The sequence below is a fragment of the Miscanthus floridulus genome, chromosome 8 (assembly GCF_019320115.1).
Source record: "Miscanthus floridulus cultivar M001 chromosome 8, ASM1932011v1, whole genome shotgun sequence".
In the NCBI taxonomy this organism is placed as follows: Eukaryota; Viridiplantae; Streptophyta; class Magnoliopsida; order Poales; family Poaceae; genus Miscanthus; species Miscanthus floridulus.
This window is the reverse complement of record NC_089587.1, coordinates 217,007,372-217,022,214: the sequence shown is the minus strand read 5'-3', so window position 1 is coordinate 217,022,214 and position 14,843 is coordinate 217,007,372. Positions and strand designations below refer to the sequence as shown.

The window sequence follows — 14,843 nt, the reverse complement described above, 5'->3', positions numbered from 1 at the left end:
GAAGTTGCATTGTGCCATTGCAGTACAAGATCTTCTTCAACTCTTCTGCCGATGGGATTACATGATTAGGTGACAGCTTAATTTGACCCTCTTAAAGCAGAAGATCAAATATCTTGTCAGCCTTGGTAATATCAAAGGTAAACTTTTCTGGCTCTTTCTGACCAAAGGGACAAGATATTGGCCTTTTATTCTTAACCCACTCAGCTAAGCCGATAACTGGTTCTTCATCAGAATCAGAATCTCCTACTTCTTCAACAAATGATACTTTTTTATTCCAATTCTTTTTAGGTTCAAAAACCCTAGTGTCTTGATCAGAAATCCTTTGCACAAGATGACTGAGACTTTCAAACTCCCGAGAAGCATATCTATCTTTAAGATGTGGCAATAACCCTTGGAAAGCCAGATCGGCAAGCTGCCGATCATCCAGCACCAGACTGTAGCACTTATTCTTTACATCTCTTAGCCTTTGCACAAAGCTTTCTACCGATTCATCATTACGCTGTCTCAATTTTACTAAATCGGTAAGCTTTTTTTCATGGATTCTAGCAAAGAAATACTTATGAAATTGTTTTTCTAGATCAGCCCAAGTAATAATAGAATTTGGTGGTAATGAAATGAACCATGTAAATGCCGATCCAGACAAAGATGATGAAAATAATCGAACTCTTAATTCATCTCTGCTAGCTGCCTCTCCATATTGAATAATAAAGCGATTGACGTGCTCTATTGTTGATGTATCATCTTGCCCAGAGAATTTAGTGAAATCTGGTACCTTGTACCGATTTGGGAGAGGAATTAAATCATATGCAGGAGGATATGGAGTCCGATAAGAATAAGTATTGACCTTGGGCTTTATCCCAAACTGATCCTTCATAATTTCTGCAATCCTATCGGCCTAAAAAGCATCAGCCTCCTGCTGACGAACTGGCTGAATTTCTACAGGAGGTACCTGCTGATATCCTTCCACATATCTTTGTGGCCCACGATCTCCAGCAATCGGCATATTTGCCGTTATTTGTGGTCCATTAACCTGTTGGAAAGGATTCATCGGCTGACCTGCCGATGCTTGATTTTGGACACCAGCTTGCATATAACCTTGTTGAATCCCTGCAATCTGTTGATTTTGCTGAACTGTATGTTGAACAGATAACTGTCCTGACCAACCATTACTAGAACTCATCGGTATAAAACTTGCCGATGGCTGTTAATTTGCTGAAATTGTTGGATAATTATAACCAGCTTGAGGCATGAACTGAACCCTAGTTTGACTCAGAACAGGGGCTTTCTGCTGCATCGGCAGTAAGCTTGCTGATGGATTTGAACTGGGCATTTGAACCAAAGGCATCTGGAAACCCCCTGGAGTTGGTTGCACAGTAGTTGCTGTAGCGTATTGAGGCACTTGGGCCATCGGCGAAACAGCCGATGGTATAGGAGCTTTTCCTACTACGTCAACTATTTGAGGTAACCCAGGATTGAAAGCAGATGACTCCGGAGGCATACCATATCCCCACCAATTAGTAGGAATCTGGCTATTCTGAGACACAGGGCCTGACATAGCTGATGTCGATAGATCTGTACTAAGCTGAATTCGTCCTCTCGATCGTATCGGTGTAGATTGAATATTAGGTAAACCTGCCGATACTGGAGAAGAAGTAACTTCTGTACCCACAACGGCCGAGGGAGCCGATGGAGTATTGACAGATGCCGGCTCTGGTTGGTGATAGGCAGGCCCAACATAATGCGGTGACGCTTGTCCTTCTTTGAGAGTTCGAACCACAGCATTATGAACAGTATTGGACAGCACATTGGAATGATTAATCAAAGCATGATTTACTGCAGAATTAACCATCTCTTGAAGTTTACCAGGATTATAGTCAAAGGTAACCTGCCGAGGCAACAGCAAATCTTGCTTCTGGATGACTTGTCCACTCTTGTTCAGGCTAAACGATTTCAGACAAAGCTGCCTGTATTCTTCTACAGCCTTTTCCATAGCCTGCCTCTGCTCTTCCTTAAGATCTTCTTCTGATACCGCGATAATGTTCCCCGCATCGATCTCGGAATTGAACATACTGATCGGATTGATTGGTCCCACCGGGTGTGCCAAAAGATGTGTTGATGCAAAAGTGGATCTGCAAACACAAAGGGCTAATACCCGAATCGATATCCAAGGCGTGCCAGTCGATTTGACCTGTTAATCGACAAGGATGAAGATACGAGCACTTTGGTCCTGACAACAGCGATACGCCCGGAAGTCACGGCCAAGAGGTACTCACGCGGAACTTGAAGATCGCCGAAGGTCGCACTGAAGCGATGCAGCTCGCCGAATCAATGAGAACTCGTAAAAAGGGAAAATAATGCAAATTGACGAAGTCGCCGAAAAGTAAGTAGATGCAAATAGGAGTAAAAATTGGTTTTGATATTGATTGATATATCTATTACATTGCCCCTTACTCCATATTTATACCCTGATCTAAAGAGACACAACCAAACACAACTAGGACACCAATCCCATATCTAAGGAAACACGTGACTCTTACATGAATCATACTCTAACAAATATAGAAAAGGAAATCAACTCCTATCTATTTCCCTGTCCGCCTCAATTACGATGGAAATCTCACCGTCCTCCTTCTCATCGGCATACTCCCTGTTTCATCGGCAGTAGTCTTCAAGTCTTCCTTCATCGGCATACTCCCTGTTTCATCGGCAGTAGTCTTCAAGCCTCCCTTCATCGGCATACTCCCTGTTTCATCGGCAGTAGTCTTCAAGCCTCCCTTCATCGGCATCGACAATAACACCTCCAACCTCATCGGCAACGCCCGAGTCCAAATCAACCTTTCCATCGACCATCACCAGCTATCGGCAACCATCTTTACAAGCTGGCTTTCATCGGCTATCAAAGTATTCAGTAACTTTCCCCTTGCCGATTAGTCCACTCCGATTATTTTGACACGTGCAAAAAACGGTGTCAACAATGACACTCCGTTGGATTTTCCGTTCGTGGACCGTTAACTGCCATGTGAAAAGACGATTTTGCCCCTGTGAGCCCCACCACCCTTCTCCCTCCTTTCCTCCCCTTCTCCCTCTCTCCCTGCGCTGGCGTTGGCGGCGAGATCGCCGGAGCCGAGCCGAGCCGACGCCATCAGTTGGGCGCGATGTGGATGGCCGTGTTCTTGGCGCCGGAGTAGACGGGGCAGGCGTCCGTCCGGGGCTCGCACACCTTCACAGGAACAGGTGCCCGCACGGCAGCAGCAGCACCGACGCCTCGCCTCCGCCGCACGCCCTGCACGCCCACTTCGCCGCCGAGGCCGTCATCGCGTCCTCGGCCGCGTCCACGAAGCAGCACGACTCCGCGTTGTCCGTGCCGTCGGACTCGTCGAATCCCTCCTCGGTGGCGGGATGCGCCGTACCGCAACCACCACCGACGCCGACGCGGAGGAGCAGGGCGTCAAGCGTGGCGCGCAAGCCCGACGTGGCGGCCTCGTTGCTGCGCGCCAGGCCGCACCACGCCTGCGACTCGGCGGCCAGATACTTTTTAATAAATGAACAATGCTTTTTTCTTACAACGAATCAGCAGTATAAGTTAAATTTCAGCGAAGCGAACAGGACCGCATGATTCATAAATCCTTGTTATCACATCGACATCGGCACGCGACTACTAGTTCGTCTGGTTCCTCTTTTGTTCCACTTTGCGGCTTCTGCTCCATGCAAATGCAGGGAGCGCCCTGTTCTTCAGCATTATCTCAGTAATACTTTTCAGCGAAAAAACATTGTTTTTCTCAAAAAAAAAAAATCAACAGCATCAGACAAAATTCAGTAAAACGAACAGGGACAATCATGAAAACTAGGAACAGTCCAAGATAACGATGCAGATCGAGCTACCGCTCAGGCGCCAACCAATGCAACAACTGGAGCAGCACCAGTAGCAAAAAGTGGAGTATGCACCGGCTGATTACGTACTTGCAGTATAAAGCCCTCTAGTCCAGGCCACCAAAAAGTTACCGAAGAAAAAGGGGGCAAAGGGTTGCAGTCTTGCAGAGGTAGAGAAAAGCAGGCACGACGCGCGCACACAGTGAAATTTTCTGTTTATTTGGTTGATAAGCCTGAAAGTATTTTTGGCTGATTGTTTGGAAGAAAAATACTATTTATTAATTGAAAAGTACATATTATAAGAAAAAAAAACCCGGACTAAAGATGACGCCGCACAGCGCAGCGCATTGCAGGCAGCACGCGACAAGCGGCACCGCAGCTGCCTCTGCCTGGCGAGCACGGCACTGGCACCTCGAACTCGAAGCACGCGGACGGAAAAAAAATACTGTAGTCTCGCCGGACCCGCCCGGGCTCTCACTGTACTAGCAGTAGCACTGCAGCCCGTGGCCCCCGTGCCGGCCGGTGCCGGTGCTGCTGGTGCAGCGCTCATCCCAGCTCACATCGTCCCGTCAGTGCACGGGACGGAGCATGACGAACGGGTCCGGATACAGGCATCGATCACGTGCTGGCCAGTGAAGTCACTGACACTGGGTGCCAGCGTAGGCGAGGTGCCGGCACGCGTGGGCATCCCGCTCCCTGCCTCCCTGTCCTTCCGAGGCTCCGACAAAAAGATTCGCGCCAAGTCAAAAAACTCCTCCGACGCCGCCGGGGACCCGCGGCTCACCGCCCACCTGTGCCATGAACAGCAGCGCTGACAAACGGGTCGTATCCACGAGTTCGCGCATCAGACGGGCCCCAGCCCCCAGGACGGGCGTCGCAGCGGGGAAGGCGAGGGCCCCTGTGTCGCGAGCCAAAGCCGCACCTGACGCAGTGACGCCCTGACCCGTTGAGGCGGTGTGTGGTCGTCTCTACTAGAGTTTAGTCGCTGTCGTATTAAATATTTGACATATATATATAAAATATTAAATATAAATTAATTATATAGTTTGTGACTAATTTGTAAGACGAATTTTTAAGTCTAATTAATCTATGATTTGATAATGTGGTGTTACAGTAAACATATGCTAATAACAGATTAATTAGACTTAAAAATTTATCTCGTGAAGTACCGACGAATTATATAATTTATTTTTTTATTATTATACAAACACCCTATACAACCTCCTTTCAACACACCTCGTAACTTTTAGTCACATCTTCGACACCACCTCAAACTTTGCCGCACTCGTCGGCAGCCGAACACCCTGACGGGCAAATGCGATGAGCAATTTCTGCTGTATAATTTGCCACTGCGGTCCGGTGCGGCGTCGGGGGCATGGCTCCGGTGCGGCTTTGGGGCCGAGTGATCGTTTAGTTTTCAAATTTTTTTCCAAAAAATGCTACAGTAGCGAATCTTGCTATACGTATATAGAATATTAAATGTAGACAAAAAAAAAACTAATTACACAGTTTGGTTAGAAATTACGAGACGAACATTTTAAGCCTAATTAGTCCATAATTAAACACTAATTGTCAAATAAAAACCAAAATGCTGCAGTAGCAAAATTCGCGAAATTCACGGACTACACACGCACCGAGTGCACGCGAGCCTGAGGCCGGCCGACACCGGCAGCGCCCACGCCACGCAAGCTTGACGTCTCGCGCTGCGTTCACTACCAAGCCTCGTTTAACCGTCGCGCCCCGCGGGCAAAAGTTTACACAGGCATGGCTCGGCTGCGTACGGCGAAACAGAGCCAAGCTTGCGAGGGAATGTAGAGGGGGACCGAGGCCCACGGCGAAATCCGTCCACGCGCAATCGCGCTCTGCCGCAAACCCCCTCATCCCGCTCCACAGTCCACACTGCCCTGCTCCCCCCAACTGGCGTCTCCTTCCCGGGGAATGCGACCGCGCGCCAGAGCATGCCCCGCCCGGAGCCCGCGCTAGGGTTCCCCGCCGCCGCCGCCGGCCCCGCCCGCGCGTCCAAACCGCCGCCCGAGCGCCGCCGCAAGAAGCAGCCGCCGACGAGGCGGAGGCGACCGCCCGGTGCCGCAGTAAAATCTCTCTCTCTCTCTCTCTCTCTCTCTCTCTCAGTCTCTCTCTTCCCTTTTCTGTTCTCACCGCTTAACCTCCACATGCTCTCGGCATGGCGTGTCCCGATCAATTACTTAACTAATGAATGAGGCCGCAGTAGAAGTCAATAGATCCAAATCCAAATTCCAAACGCGCGCTTGTCTTGTACTACTACCGCTACTAACCCACATGGGATCCGAGGTTGGCGATGGCGTCGAAACCCTCCGGCTAAGCAAAGCATAAAGCCAAAGAAAAAGCCGAGCGGGTTTGAACGAAGCGAAAGCGGAGCTGCTGCTGCTCCCCGGCCGCACTCGCTTCGTCGCTTTACTATCATTGCTCTTTTGGTCGTTTCGGTGGCCGACGGATCGCGCGCGCTCCGCTGGTCGTGGCGCGGGCGGCACCGTCCCGTAAGCCGCCGCGGTCGCGCGCTAGCGTTTCAATCCGTCTTTGCTGCCTGCCGTGCGGTGACGTGACACCTCTACCGTTGGCGCTCTCTGCAGCCGGTGGGACCGGGACCACGCGGCGCGGCCGATCCAGATCCGGCGCACTCCTCCGCGCTGCTGCCCTTTCCCAGCGGCGGCAGCGGCTTCGCCTCGCGGGGCACGGTTGCGCCAGGTTCGTGGCGTTCACCACGCTGAAATGCCAGTGCTCCTATGTTGCCTCATTTTTGTCGCCATGCGTTCTGATAGCTTTCTCGCGCAGACGAGGACGAGGGGGGAAACACCGCGAGCTCGGCTGAATCGGAGGAAGTGGCAGAAGCAACAAATGATTCGTTCTCCTACTCATTAAGAGGTAATCTCGTTTACTAGAAATAAATGAATGTTGGTTGTGTTGAGGGAACTGGTAGAAGTTATTGCTGATTGATGGTGGAATCTGTTTGTTTGGTAGAGTGCCAGAAGCAGCGGCGGCTTAAGTCAGAGAGGTCTGCACAGGTGCGGCCGCCGGCCTCGCATGAGCTCAACACTGCCGGAGGTATTGAGCTGCTAGTGCTCTCACCGAGGTGCTTGATTGGGGGTAACCAGGGAGGAATGAGCAAGAGCTCAACGACATCATCCCGGAGCAGATCAGGCACAGGCACAGGCACGTTCCCAAGCCCTGGGACTCCGAACTACAACCGCCATTGTGCAGGCAGCATGCAGTACTCCAAGGGCTGGAGTTCAGAGCGCGTGCCACTGGGCACTGGTAGCAATAGAAGGTATGGGGGCAGTGGGGTTGTGCTTCCATTTAACAATGGGAGGAAGCTGCCATCGAAATGGGAGGATGCGGAGAAGTGGATCCTAAGTCCGGTTTCCTGTGATGGGATGGGAAGGATGTCTGCACCGGCTCCGCATCATAGACGGCCCAAGTCGAAGAGCGGGCCACTTGGCCACCCAGCTGGCATTCCGGGGGCTTATGCAGCTGTTTCACCGCTTGTTCCTTGCTTTGATGGTGTGCTGGCAGCAGCTAATTTCGCAGCGCATTCACCTTTCTCTGCTGGGGTTCTCATACCAGAGCACGGGCGCATTGGCGACTTCAGCAGCGGAAGAGGCAGATGTGGTGATGATGGTAGCAGCAGATCCTACTCTGCCGAGAAGGAGCCATATATATTAAGTTCTGCAAGCATACATGCGTGGACAGAAACACTTATGGAGGCATCTGCTTTTGCTAATATCTCGGAAGAAACCGTACAAGGTTTGGTTTAGCCTTTTCCTGTTAGTTAAGCATTTCCTTGTATGTATAAGTTCCTTTTTCTTGATTTCTGCCACTTTTGCTGTTTGCTCGTTCTAGTCCATTACATGTATTTGCCAAGCAATTGAGCATGCTTAATTTAGATTTGGCTACTCATAAAGTTGCTTTTTTATGGCTTACATATGTTTTAGTTTCATATTGTGGCTGGAACTGTTCATTTGGATAGGCCAATTCACTTGTGTAAACTTGACAGTTGAAAGGTCAGCTGCTTTCAGTTTATACTTTAAAGCGGTTATTAAGGCGTCGCCTAAGTGATAAGGCCTGGAAATCTGGGCGTCCCGTCGCCATGGTCAAAAGTCCGCAAAAGAGAGGGAGGGAGGGAAAACAGAGGAAGAATGGGAGGGGAGTGGGCAGGCAAACCAAGAAACTGATGCTGCTGCCATCCCTGCTGACTCTGGAGCCCGCTGCCAGTGCAGCACTTGTTTTGGTCAGCCACGACATATCCGATCTGGAAGGGGACTGCAGCAGTGATTGATCTGAGGGCATAGAACCGTGAGGAAGGGAAAAGAAGTGAGAGGGAGAAATTTTGGGCGGCAGCGGCGAATCTGGAGATAGAGAGAAGCAAGCGGGAGTACTCATGTGAGGAGCGAGGGTGAGTTGCGGCGCCGAGTCAGGGAGTACTCACGTGAGGCGTGAGGGCGAGTGGCGGTGTTGGGAATCGGGGTCCCCTGTAGATGTATCCTTGTAGGTCATGCCAGAGGAGGGGTACATGGTCTGGCTGGTGGGCTGGCCCAGCCCTTATTACTCCTTTTTTTTCTCTTTTTTTCCTTTCCTTTTTCCACTCCATGCTGTTGTTTTGCAACTTGTTATATTGGTATGGCGTCGCCCTTCCTCGCCTTATCACTGCCTAGGTGTCGCCTAGGCAATTGGAAGGCGGTGGCTCACCACATCTTGCCTTTCCCCCCTTAAGAACCTTGCTTTAAAGTCCTTCTATTTTCCTGAGTTAAGGATTTTCTGCCCATAAAATGGACAAGATAGTACCACAGCAGACTTAACTATGTAAAGTTTTGCTACTTTGCATTTTATCTGGTTCCATTAACTATTTTACCAAGTCATCATCTTGCATTATCTGTTTCATAATATCATCTGCTGTTTTGACATTGGCTGTCTCAGTTGTGCCTATGAAACTAATAGAGTTGCTTATGGTCACTGCTTTATGAATCAGCCCACCCCACTGCCTAAGTGATCTAGTGATTTTTAAGACACTGCTTACTGTAACCTAAAAAGTCTGAAATATTCCTTCGATTGTCTTTTTAAGAAACCATTCTGTTCATATACTAGGTGTTGGGTTTCTAAAAAAGGGATATTATAAGTGGTAGGGTATAAGCACACAACCATACAACAGATATGTTATTTCTGTCTTACTTGCCTTGAATGAGCAGGAAAAGGTTCAGAATTAAAATAGAATGTTTTGCCATTTTACTCACTATGGGTTATGCATTGATCAGTTTTCTTTTGACAAAAACCAATCTTAATATCTTTCCACCCTGAGCACAGATGATAAACTTCAAGGCCAGGTAGAAGCAACTTCCATGATTTCCAGTCCAATCATAAAGAGAGATGTCGGCACACAGATGAATCCTGAGGATAGTATATCATCTTCTCCAAAAGCGAGGCATTCCTGCTCCAGTCTGCCTTCAGGACATCTGATAAAAGAAGCAAATAGTCATATACATAAACCTGAAATTAGGGACGTGCAGGTTGATGACCAAGTAACTGTGACTCGGTGGTCCAAGCGACATGTTACACGAGGCTCTGATAAGAGGTCAACAAATATCGTTGAATGGAGGAAGAAGACTGTTGAAACCCGAGCTCCATCTTTTGATGAAAAAGAAAGAGAAAGGTGCATGTCAAAGTAAGATATTGCCTACATCTGCCCATCTGCTAAAAATCCCATTTCACACCACTGCCCAGTTTTGAATTGGACTAATGCAAAAAGAATATATTGCTCCAATTGTCATCTTGTAACTTCTAATACTGCAAGCCTATTTCATGTTTACTAAGAAAAGACAGCTCAATGTTGAAGTGAAGCTACTATGGCTGTAATACCTGTTCAAATTCACAGAAAGGACTTGTGCTGAATGTTGATTGACTATTATTAAATGACCTGCTAATATGCTCTTAGTATTATTGAGAACTTAAAATAACTTGCAGACAGTCGGTTGGACTAAATTTCAGATAGTGACCTTAGGTGATACCCTTGAAATATTTTGCCCACTTGAGTACTAGTTGTCCATTTTCATCCTACAGCTAGTGGCACATACGGAATATCACTTACCGAGCAATCTTTCGTTTATTAGAGTGCCCACCTGAGCTCGAACCCTGATGTTCAAAGACTCTGGATACCTCACTGAGAACTGGTTTCAGCAAGTTTCCTGGCCAGCCAGGGTCTGTTACTCCCTTCTTTTAAGAGGAACCCAAGGGGATATTTTTCTCCCATGGTCAAGTTTTTTTTTTATTTTGCCACAATCCAATAGAAGCTCAGACTATAAAGCATTGTTCCTTTTCTTACTGATGAGGTGGTAAAACATAAAATAGAAAGCATGAGGTATTCATAGAATTAATGTGCTACTCTTACACATTCTTCTTTTTTTTGCAATTTCAAAAAATAATAATAACTGCACCTCTCATTATTTGTGTTATTAAGGTGCAAAAGGGAGGAGGCAAAGATCACTGCTTGGGAAAATCTACAGAAAGCCAAAGCAGAGGCAGCTATTCGGAAGCTGGAGGTATTGTTTGTGGTCCACATGTATAGTTTCAAATGTTTGAACCCCACCCCCTGGTCTACTCGTTTTCGCTACGTATCTTATGAAATAAACTTACATAATGAATCCTCTGTTTTCCAGATGAAACTTGAAAAGAAAAGATCATCGTCAATGGACAAAATTTTAGGCAAACTCCGCTCTGCTCAGAAGAAAGCACAAGACATGCGAAGTGTAGTTTCTTCTAGTGAAGATCCGTGTGGTGCGGGGACAACCAAGAAGAAACCTTCTTTTGTCAAAACTGGCAAGCCTTTCAGCTGCTGCTTTACCTACCGTGCTTGCTAGGTGTGGCACAGTTGGTGCCTCTGGATCCAGCAATGGATATAGTTCTATTCGGTGAGTCCCTTTGACATTTATATTATATGTACTTTAACATCTAAAACTCACACTAGTTCAATATTAATGCTTTGCTGCTTATAATTTTGTATTTGTGTATGTATTATCCCAAAATAGTTTCTAATGCTAGAATTGTGTATCTTTCTCAAGAGCTCTTCTCCAGCAACAGTTATGGATTTGAAGTCAATTGGATTTTGACTACATGGCCTAATTGTCAATGGGATTTGCACAATCTGATGAACAAGATATCATTTTGGAGTTGCAGATGAAGAAAGTCATTGAGCGAAATCCACTCGTGTAGCTAATGGCGTGGAATACTGAATACTGCAGTATAGTCTGCGACAATGAAACTCTGTACACCCGGTAGAAAAAGTTCGTTTCATGAGCTTCATGCTAGTTAGAATCTGGATTGAGCTGATATTTATCCCGCTTGATGTGTAGCTTTCCTGGAATTGTGTATGTAACCCAAATCATGGGCGCATTACACGTAATGAAAAAAGGTCAGGGCTGCGCCAGAATGCAGCTTGCTCTCTTCGTTCTTTTGAAACTTAGTTTGATTCAGTCCTGGTCTCCTGGAGGCTTGCGGTTCAGTACTGAGACTTGGCTTGTTTGTTAACCTTCCTTCGAAGTGATTGGAAATTTGGAAATGAGACGACAAAAATTTTCCTCCTTTTTTTTGTATAATGATAAACACGTTTTCACTAAGAAGTTTTATAGCGACCACAAAAGTATATATTCCATTGATCCCTTCCTTCGAAATAGAAGATTAAAACGATTATGTTAACATGGAATGCAACAAACCCTACAAGATGTGATTGATTTGTGACTGATGGCTTCGATGTAGAAGAAAGACACCTGAGATGCATGCATGGCTTCGATGTAGAACCAAAAAAAAAAAATGCAACGTTCCAGCTAGTGCAGAACTTCTGTACAGCCCAAGCCATTCAATCTCCTAGCTTTGAATAATCAGAAAAATCAGAACAAGAATTCTGTAGTCGCGTCTTGTGCCAGGTATGTGCCAAAATACGCCGAGTATCAATTATTTTTTATTTGCGACTCTTCGCTACTCCTGAAAACTAATGAACGAAGTGCAAACCATCTACAAAATATTCTCAGTCAGTGTATGAAGATTGCTCAGAAAAAAAATATCAACAAGTTTCTTCTAATATCAACCTTAAATATGGGTGGCCCCTATTGGACGACACAATTGGCATCAGGCCAGCACGGCACTACGGGCTAAACTTGCAATGCCATCCAGCGAGCCCAACCTTAGGCCCAGACACATGCCTAATGCGACCACATGTGTTATCTAGCGAGCACGGTGAGGAAGCAAGGCATCGGAGGATGACATGCCAAAAAGACCTGTCTGAATTTTGGTAATTGAATGACAAAATTTGTGCACTAATGATTTCAAATGTGAGATGAAATATTGAAAATAGTCCACAAGCAAGGTTGAGCTACATGAAGCCATGAAGTGTAAATGTCATGATGCATGTGATGCAAAAACTCAACAAGGTGAATGTGAAGAGATGGAAGTATTGGAGATGAAAGACAAGTGATAGCACGTCCACTTGTATCATCACGCATACACATCTTTTTGCACAACTTCCCCTGACGATCCAGCAGCGTGGGACATTGGAACATCCTTTCATCTTCCTCCAACCAAACGGCCTGCCGTCTCCTAATCTCCCCACGCACACCCCACTACGCCACGCAGTTAGTAGTTTCGTGCCATGATGCATGCATGCTAAGGACATGTTTGGTTCAACTAGTAGCTACTAAATTTAGTAGCTTTTAGTCACTTTAGTAACTTTTTAATCAAACGCTATGACTAAATGCCACTAAAATGGCTTTAGTCCTCTAGTAATTTTGGAGTTACTAAAAGTGACTAAACCGTTAGTAGCTCGAACCAAACACCCCGACGGGATCCGAAGAGGCAACGACCTATGCACGCACCGCACGCAAGGTCGCAACTCGCAAGCACCCGTATCGTCATGGCGTCTCGCCTCTGCCCTAGTCCCAGTCTCCAGCCATGGCGCGATCTATCGCCGTTACTATATAATTAAGCGCACTCCCACGAACAAGTCCTATGTACCCACACATGTACCAAATAACGAACACTGATCGTCGTTAACATTGCAACAAGATTGCATCTTGTCGATCATCGTAACGTCGGCTTGTGTGTACAAAGACAATGGCGAGCAGACGGGTGATCTTGTTGGGTTTGGCCGTCCTGGCCGCCCTAGCGGCCGCCGCATTCGTGCGAACCTGCCACGGCGCCGGCGAGGGCGGCAACAACGCCGCCGCCTTTGCGAAGGCGAGCGGGACGCGCTTCACGCTCGGTGGGCGGCCGTTCTACTCGAACGGCTTCAACGCGTACTGGCTCATGTACATGGCGTTTGTATTTTGGAAGTCGCGCTGGGTATCCGATGGGTCGCGTGGCTCCCCCATTTCTCTCGCTCACATCCCCATTTCTCTCGCTCACATCGCCGGGTAGCCGAGGGGTCGCGTCCCATTTCTCTCGCTCACATCGCGGCGACGGCAACCCTCTCCCTCCCGGCGCGGTGACCAGGCGGTGTATCGGCGGCAGCGGCGCCTCGTCCTGTTGATCTGCTCGGTGACCTGTCGACTAGCTGCTTCCCGGTGCGCTAGAGGCGATTTGATCGGCGGAAGCGGTAGTTGCTCCGGCTCGTTCTTCTTCGTCTCGGATTCGTTGTTGAGGTTCGTAGTCGATCCCGTTTCTGTGTTAGTAAGATTTGGATTCCGTTCCGATTTGGTTTGGGTTTAGGGTTTTTTTGGGTTGTGTTTGTCAATTCGGTTGTGGCAGTGGATGTGGTTGAGGATTAGGTTGCAGCCGAATCCTCTCCGCATCGCACGGTGGCGCTGGCAGGCGGCGGGTGGGTTGAAGGTTGTCCGCGGCAGGGAATGGGTGGGGCGGAGTTGTGGGTGGGGGCTCTTTCCTTGCGCTTCGCTTCCCACAGTGCTGTGGTGCCTCGCTCAGGCGGTGGGTGGGGCGAAGCTTCTTCGTCCTGCATTCCGATGAGCTTTGGGTTGTGTTTGTAGATCTCGTTTTGATGCATTGCTTGTTGTAGATCTCGTTTTGATGTATTGCTTGTTGTTGTCTGTCGATGAGCGGATGCGGGCTCTGTGTGGGTGAGGTTCGAATGCGTCTAGGGTTTGTTCTGTTAGTCCTTGTTAGGGTTTGGTTTGGTTTGCGGGCTCTGTGTAGATCTCGTTTTTTGGTGAACTTGTTAATTAGGGTTTGGTTTGATGGATTGTTCTTTTGTGTTGTTGGGTTTTGTTTGATGTTTATGAGTTATTGAACTCATGATTCAATCAGATTCAGTTCTTTTGTGTTGTTTCCTCTGTTGCATACAAGGTTCAGTACACTCTATTGTAGTTTCAGTATGTCTATTTAGTGCTTTTAGTAGAATGTATTAGTCTCAGTGTGTGGCATCACCACTGTCTGTTCATTTGTTGTTCTTGCTCTTTTAGGTAGTGAAGATTTGGTTGAATCCACGATGTGTGTTTTTATCTCAATCAGTTCCTCCATGCTAATGTGTCCTTTATTTTCAGGTTTTGTGTGCACCACAGATTGAAGCATTGCCAGCTTTTAGGTTGTTCTTCCCTGGTTTGTATACATCATGTGTCATCTTTTTTTGTGACATTTTATATCTGTGATTGGTTTCATTGTTGTACATCAAGCTTGTTGATGGCTAGTTGACATCCTGATTTTTTGTTGATGGCTAGTAACCCTAGCTTGCAGAGATCCAAGGCTTGGAGGAGGGTACCCACTGAAGGCTGTCAGCAAGGTAATAATATTGTAGTGAGTCCTATCATTTCTGTGTCTTGTATGTTTGTATGTTTTCAGTTGTCCCTTTTCAATTTCTATCAATTTCATAAGAGACTTGAATTAAGCTAATTCAGGACTGCATGCTTATTACGGCCAAACTGATAATTTGTCCCAATGTTAAAATGATGATTTGTCTTGTTAGATCTGTGTGAGGATAAATTGCATTGCACTGTACCTAGGCCAAA

At 47.2% G+C, this 14,843-nt stretch overlaps 1 protein-coding gene and 1 long non-coding RNA gene across 2 annotated transcripts; both read left to right on the top strand.

Annotated features, from left to right (window-relative positions):
* The first annotated feature begins 5,654 nt into the window (after positions 1–5,654).
* Positions 5,655–11,339, top strand: LOC136478165 (uncharacterized). The gene is made up of 8 exons (XM_066476510.1): positions 5,655–5,960; positions 6,480–6,594; positions 6,682–6,771; positions 6,868–7,650; positions 9,205–9,562; positions 10,355–10,436; positions 10,554–10,805; positions 10,956–11,339. Exons 1-7 carry the CDS (start codon positions 5,829–5,831, stop codon positions 10,752–10,754), a joined length of 1,761 nt encoding a protein of 586 aa, XP_066332607.1. The 5' UTR covers positions 5,655–5,828; the 3' UTR covers positions 10,755–10,805; positions 10,956–11,339.
* A 2,035-nt stretch (positions 11,340–13,374) lies between these two features.
* On the top strand, positions 13,375–14,617 carry LOC136478164 (uncharacterized). The gene is made up of 3 exons (XR_010764184.1): positions 13,375–13,526; positions 14,382–14,436; positions 14,556–14,617. It is a non-coding gene; the product is annotated as an uncharacterized lncRNA (long non-coding RNA).
* The last annotated feature ends 226 nt before the right edge of the window (positions 14,618–14,843 follow it).

What these genes read in the sequence shown, in the direction of transcription:
- LOC136478165 (XM_066476510.1), top strand. Translation starts at nt 5,829, where the DNA reads ATGCCCCGCCCGGAGCCCGCGCTAGGGTTCCCCGCCGCCGCCGCCGGC. An exon ending in GGCGACCGCCCGGTGCCGCA is followed by an intron (nt 5,961 to 6,479) that starts GTAAAATCTCTC and finishes CGCTCTCTGCAG; the next exon opens with CCGGTGGGACCGGGACCACG. An exon ending in GCGGGGCACGGTTGCGCCAG is followed by an intron (nt 6,595 to 6,681) that starts GTTCGTGGCGTT and finishes TTTCTCGCGCAG; the next exon opens with ACGAGGACGAGGGGGGAAAC.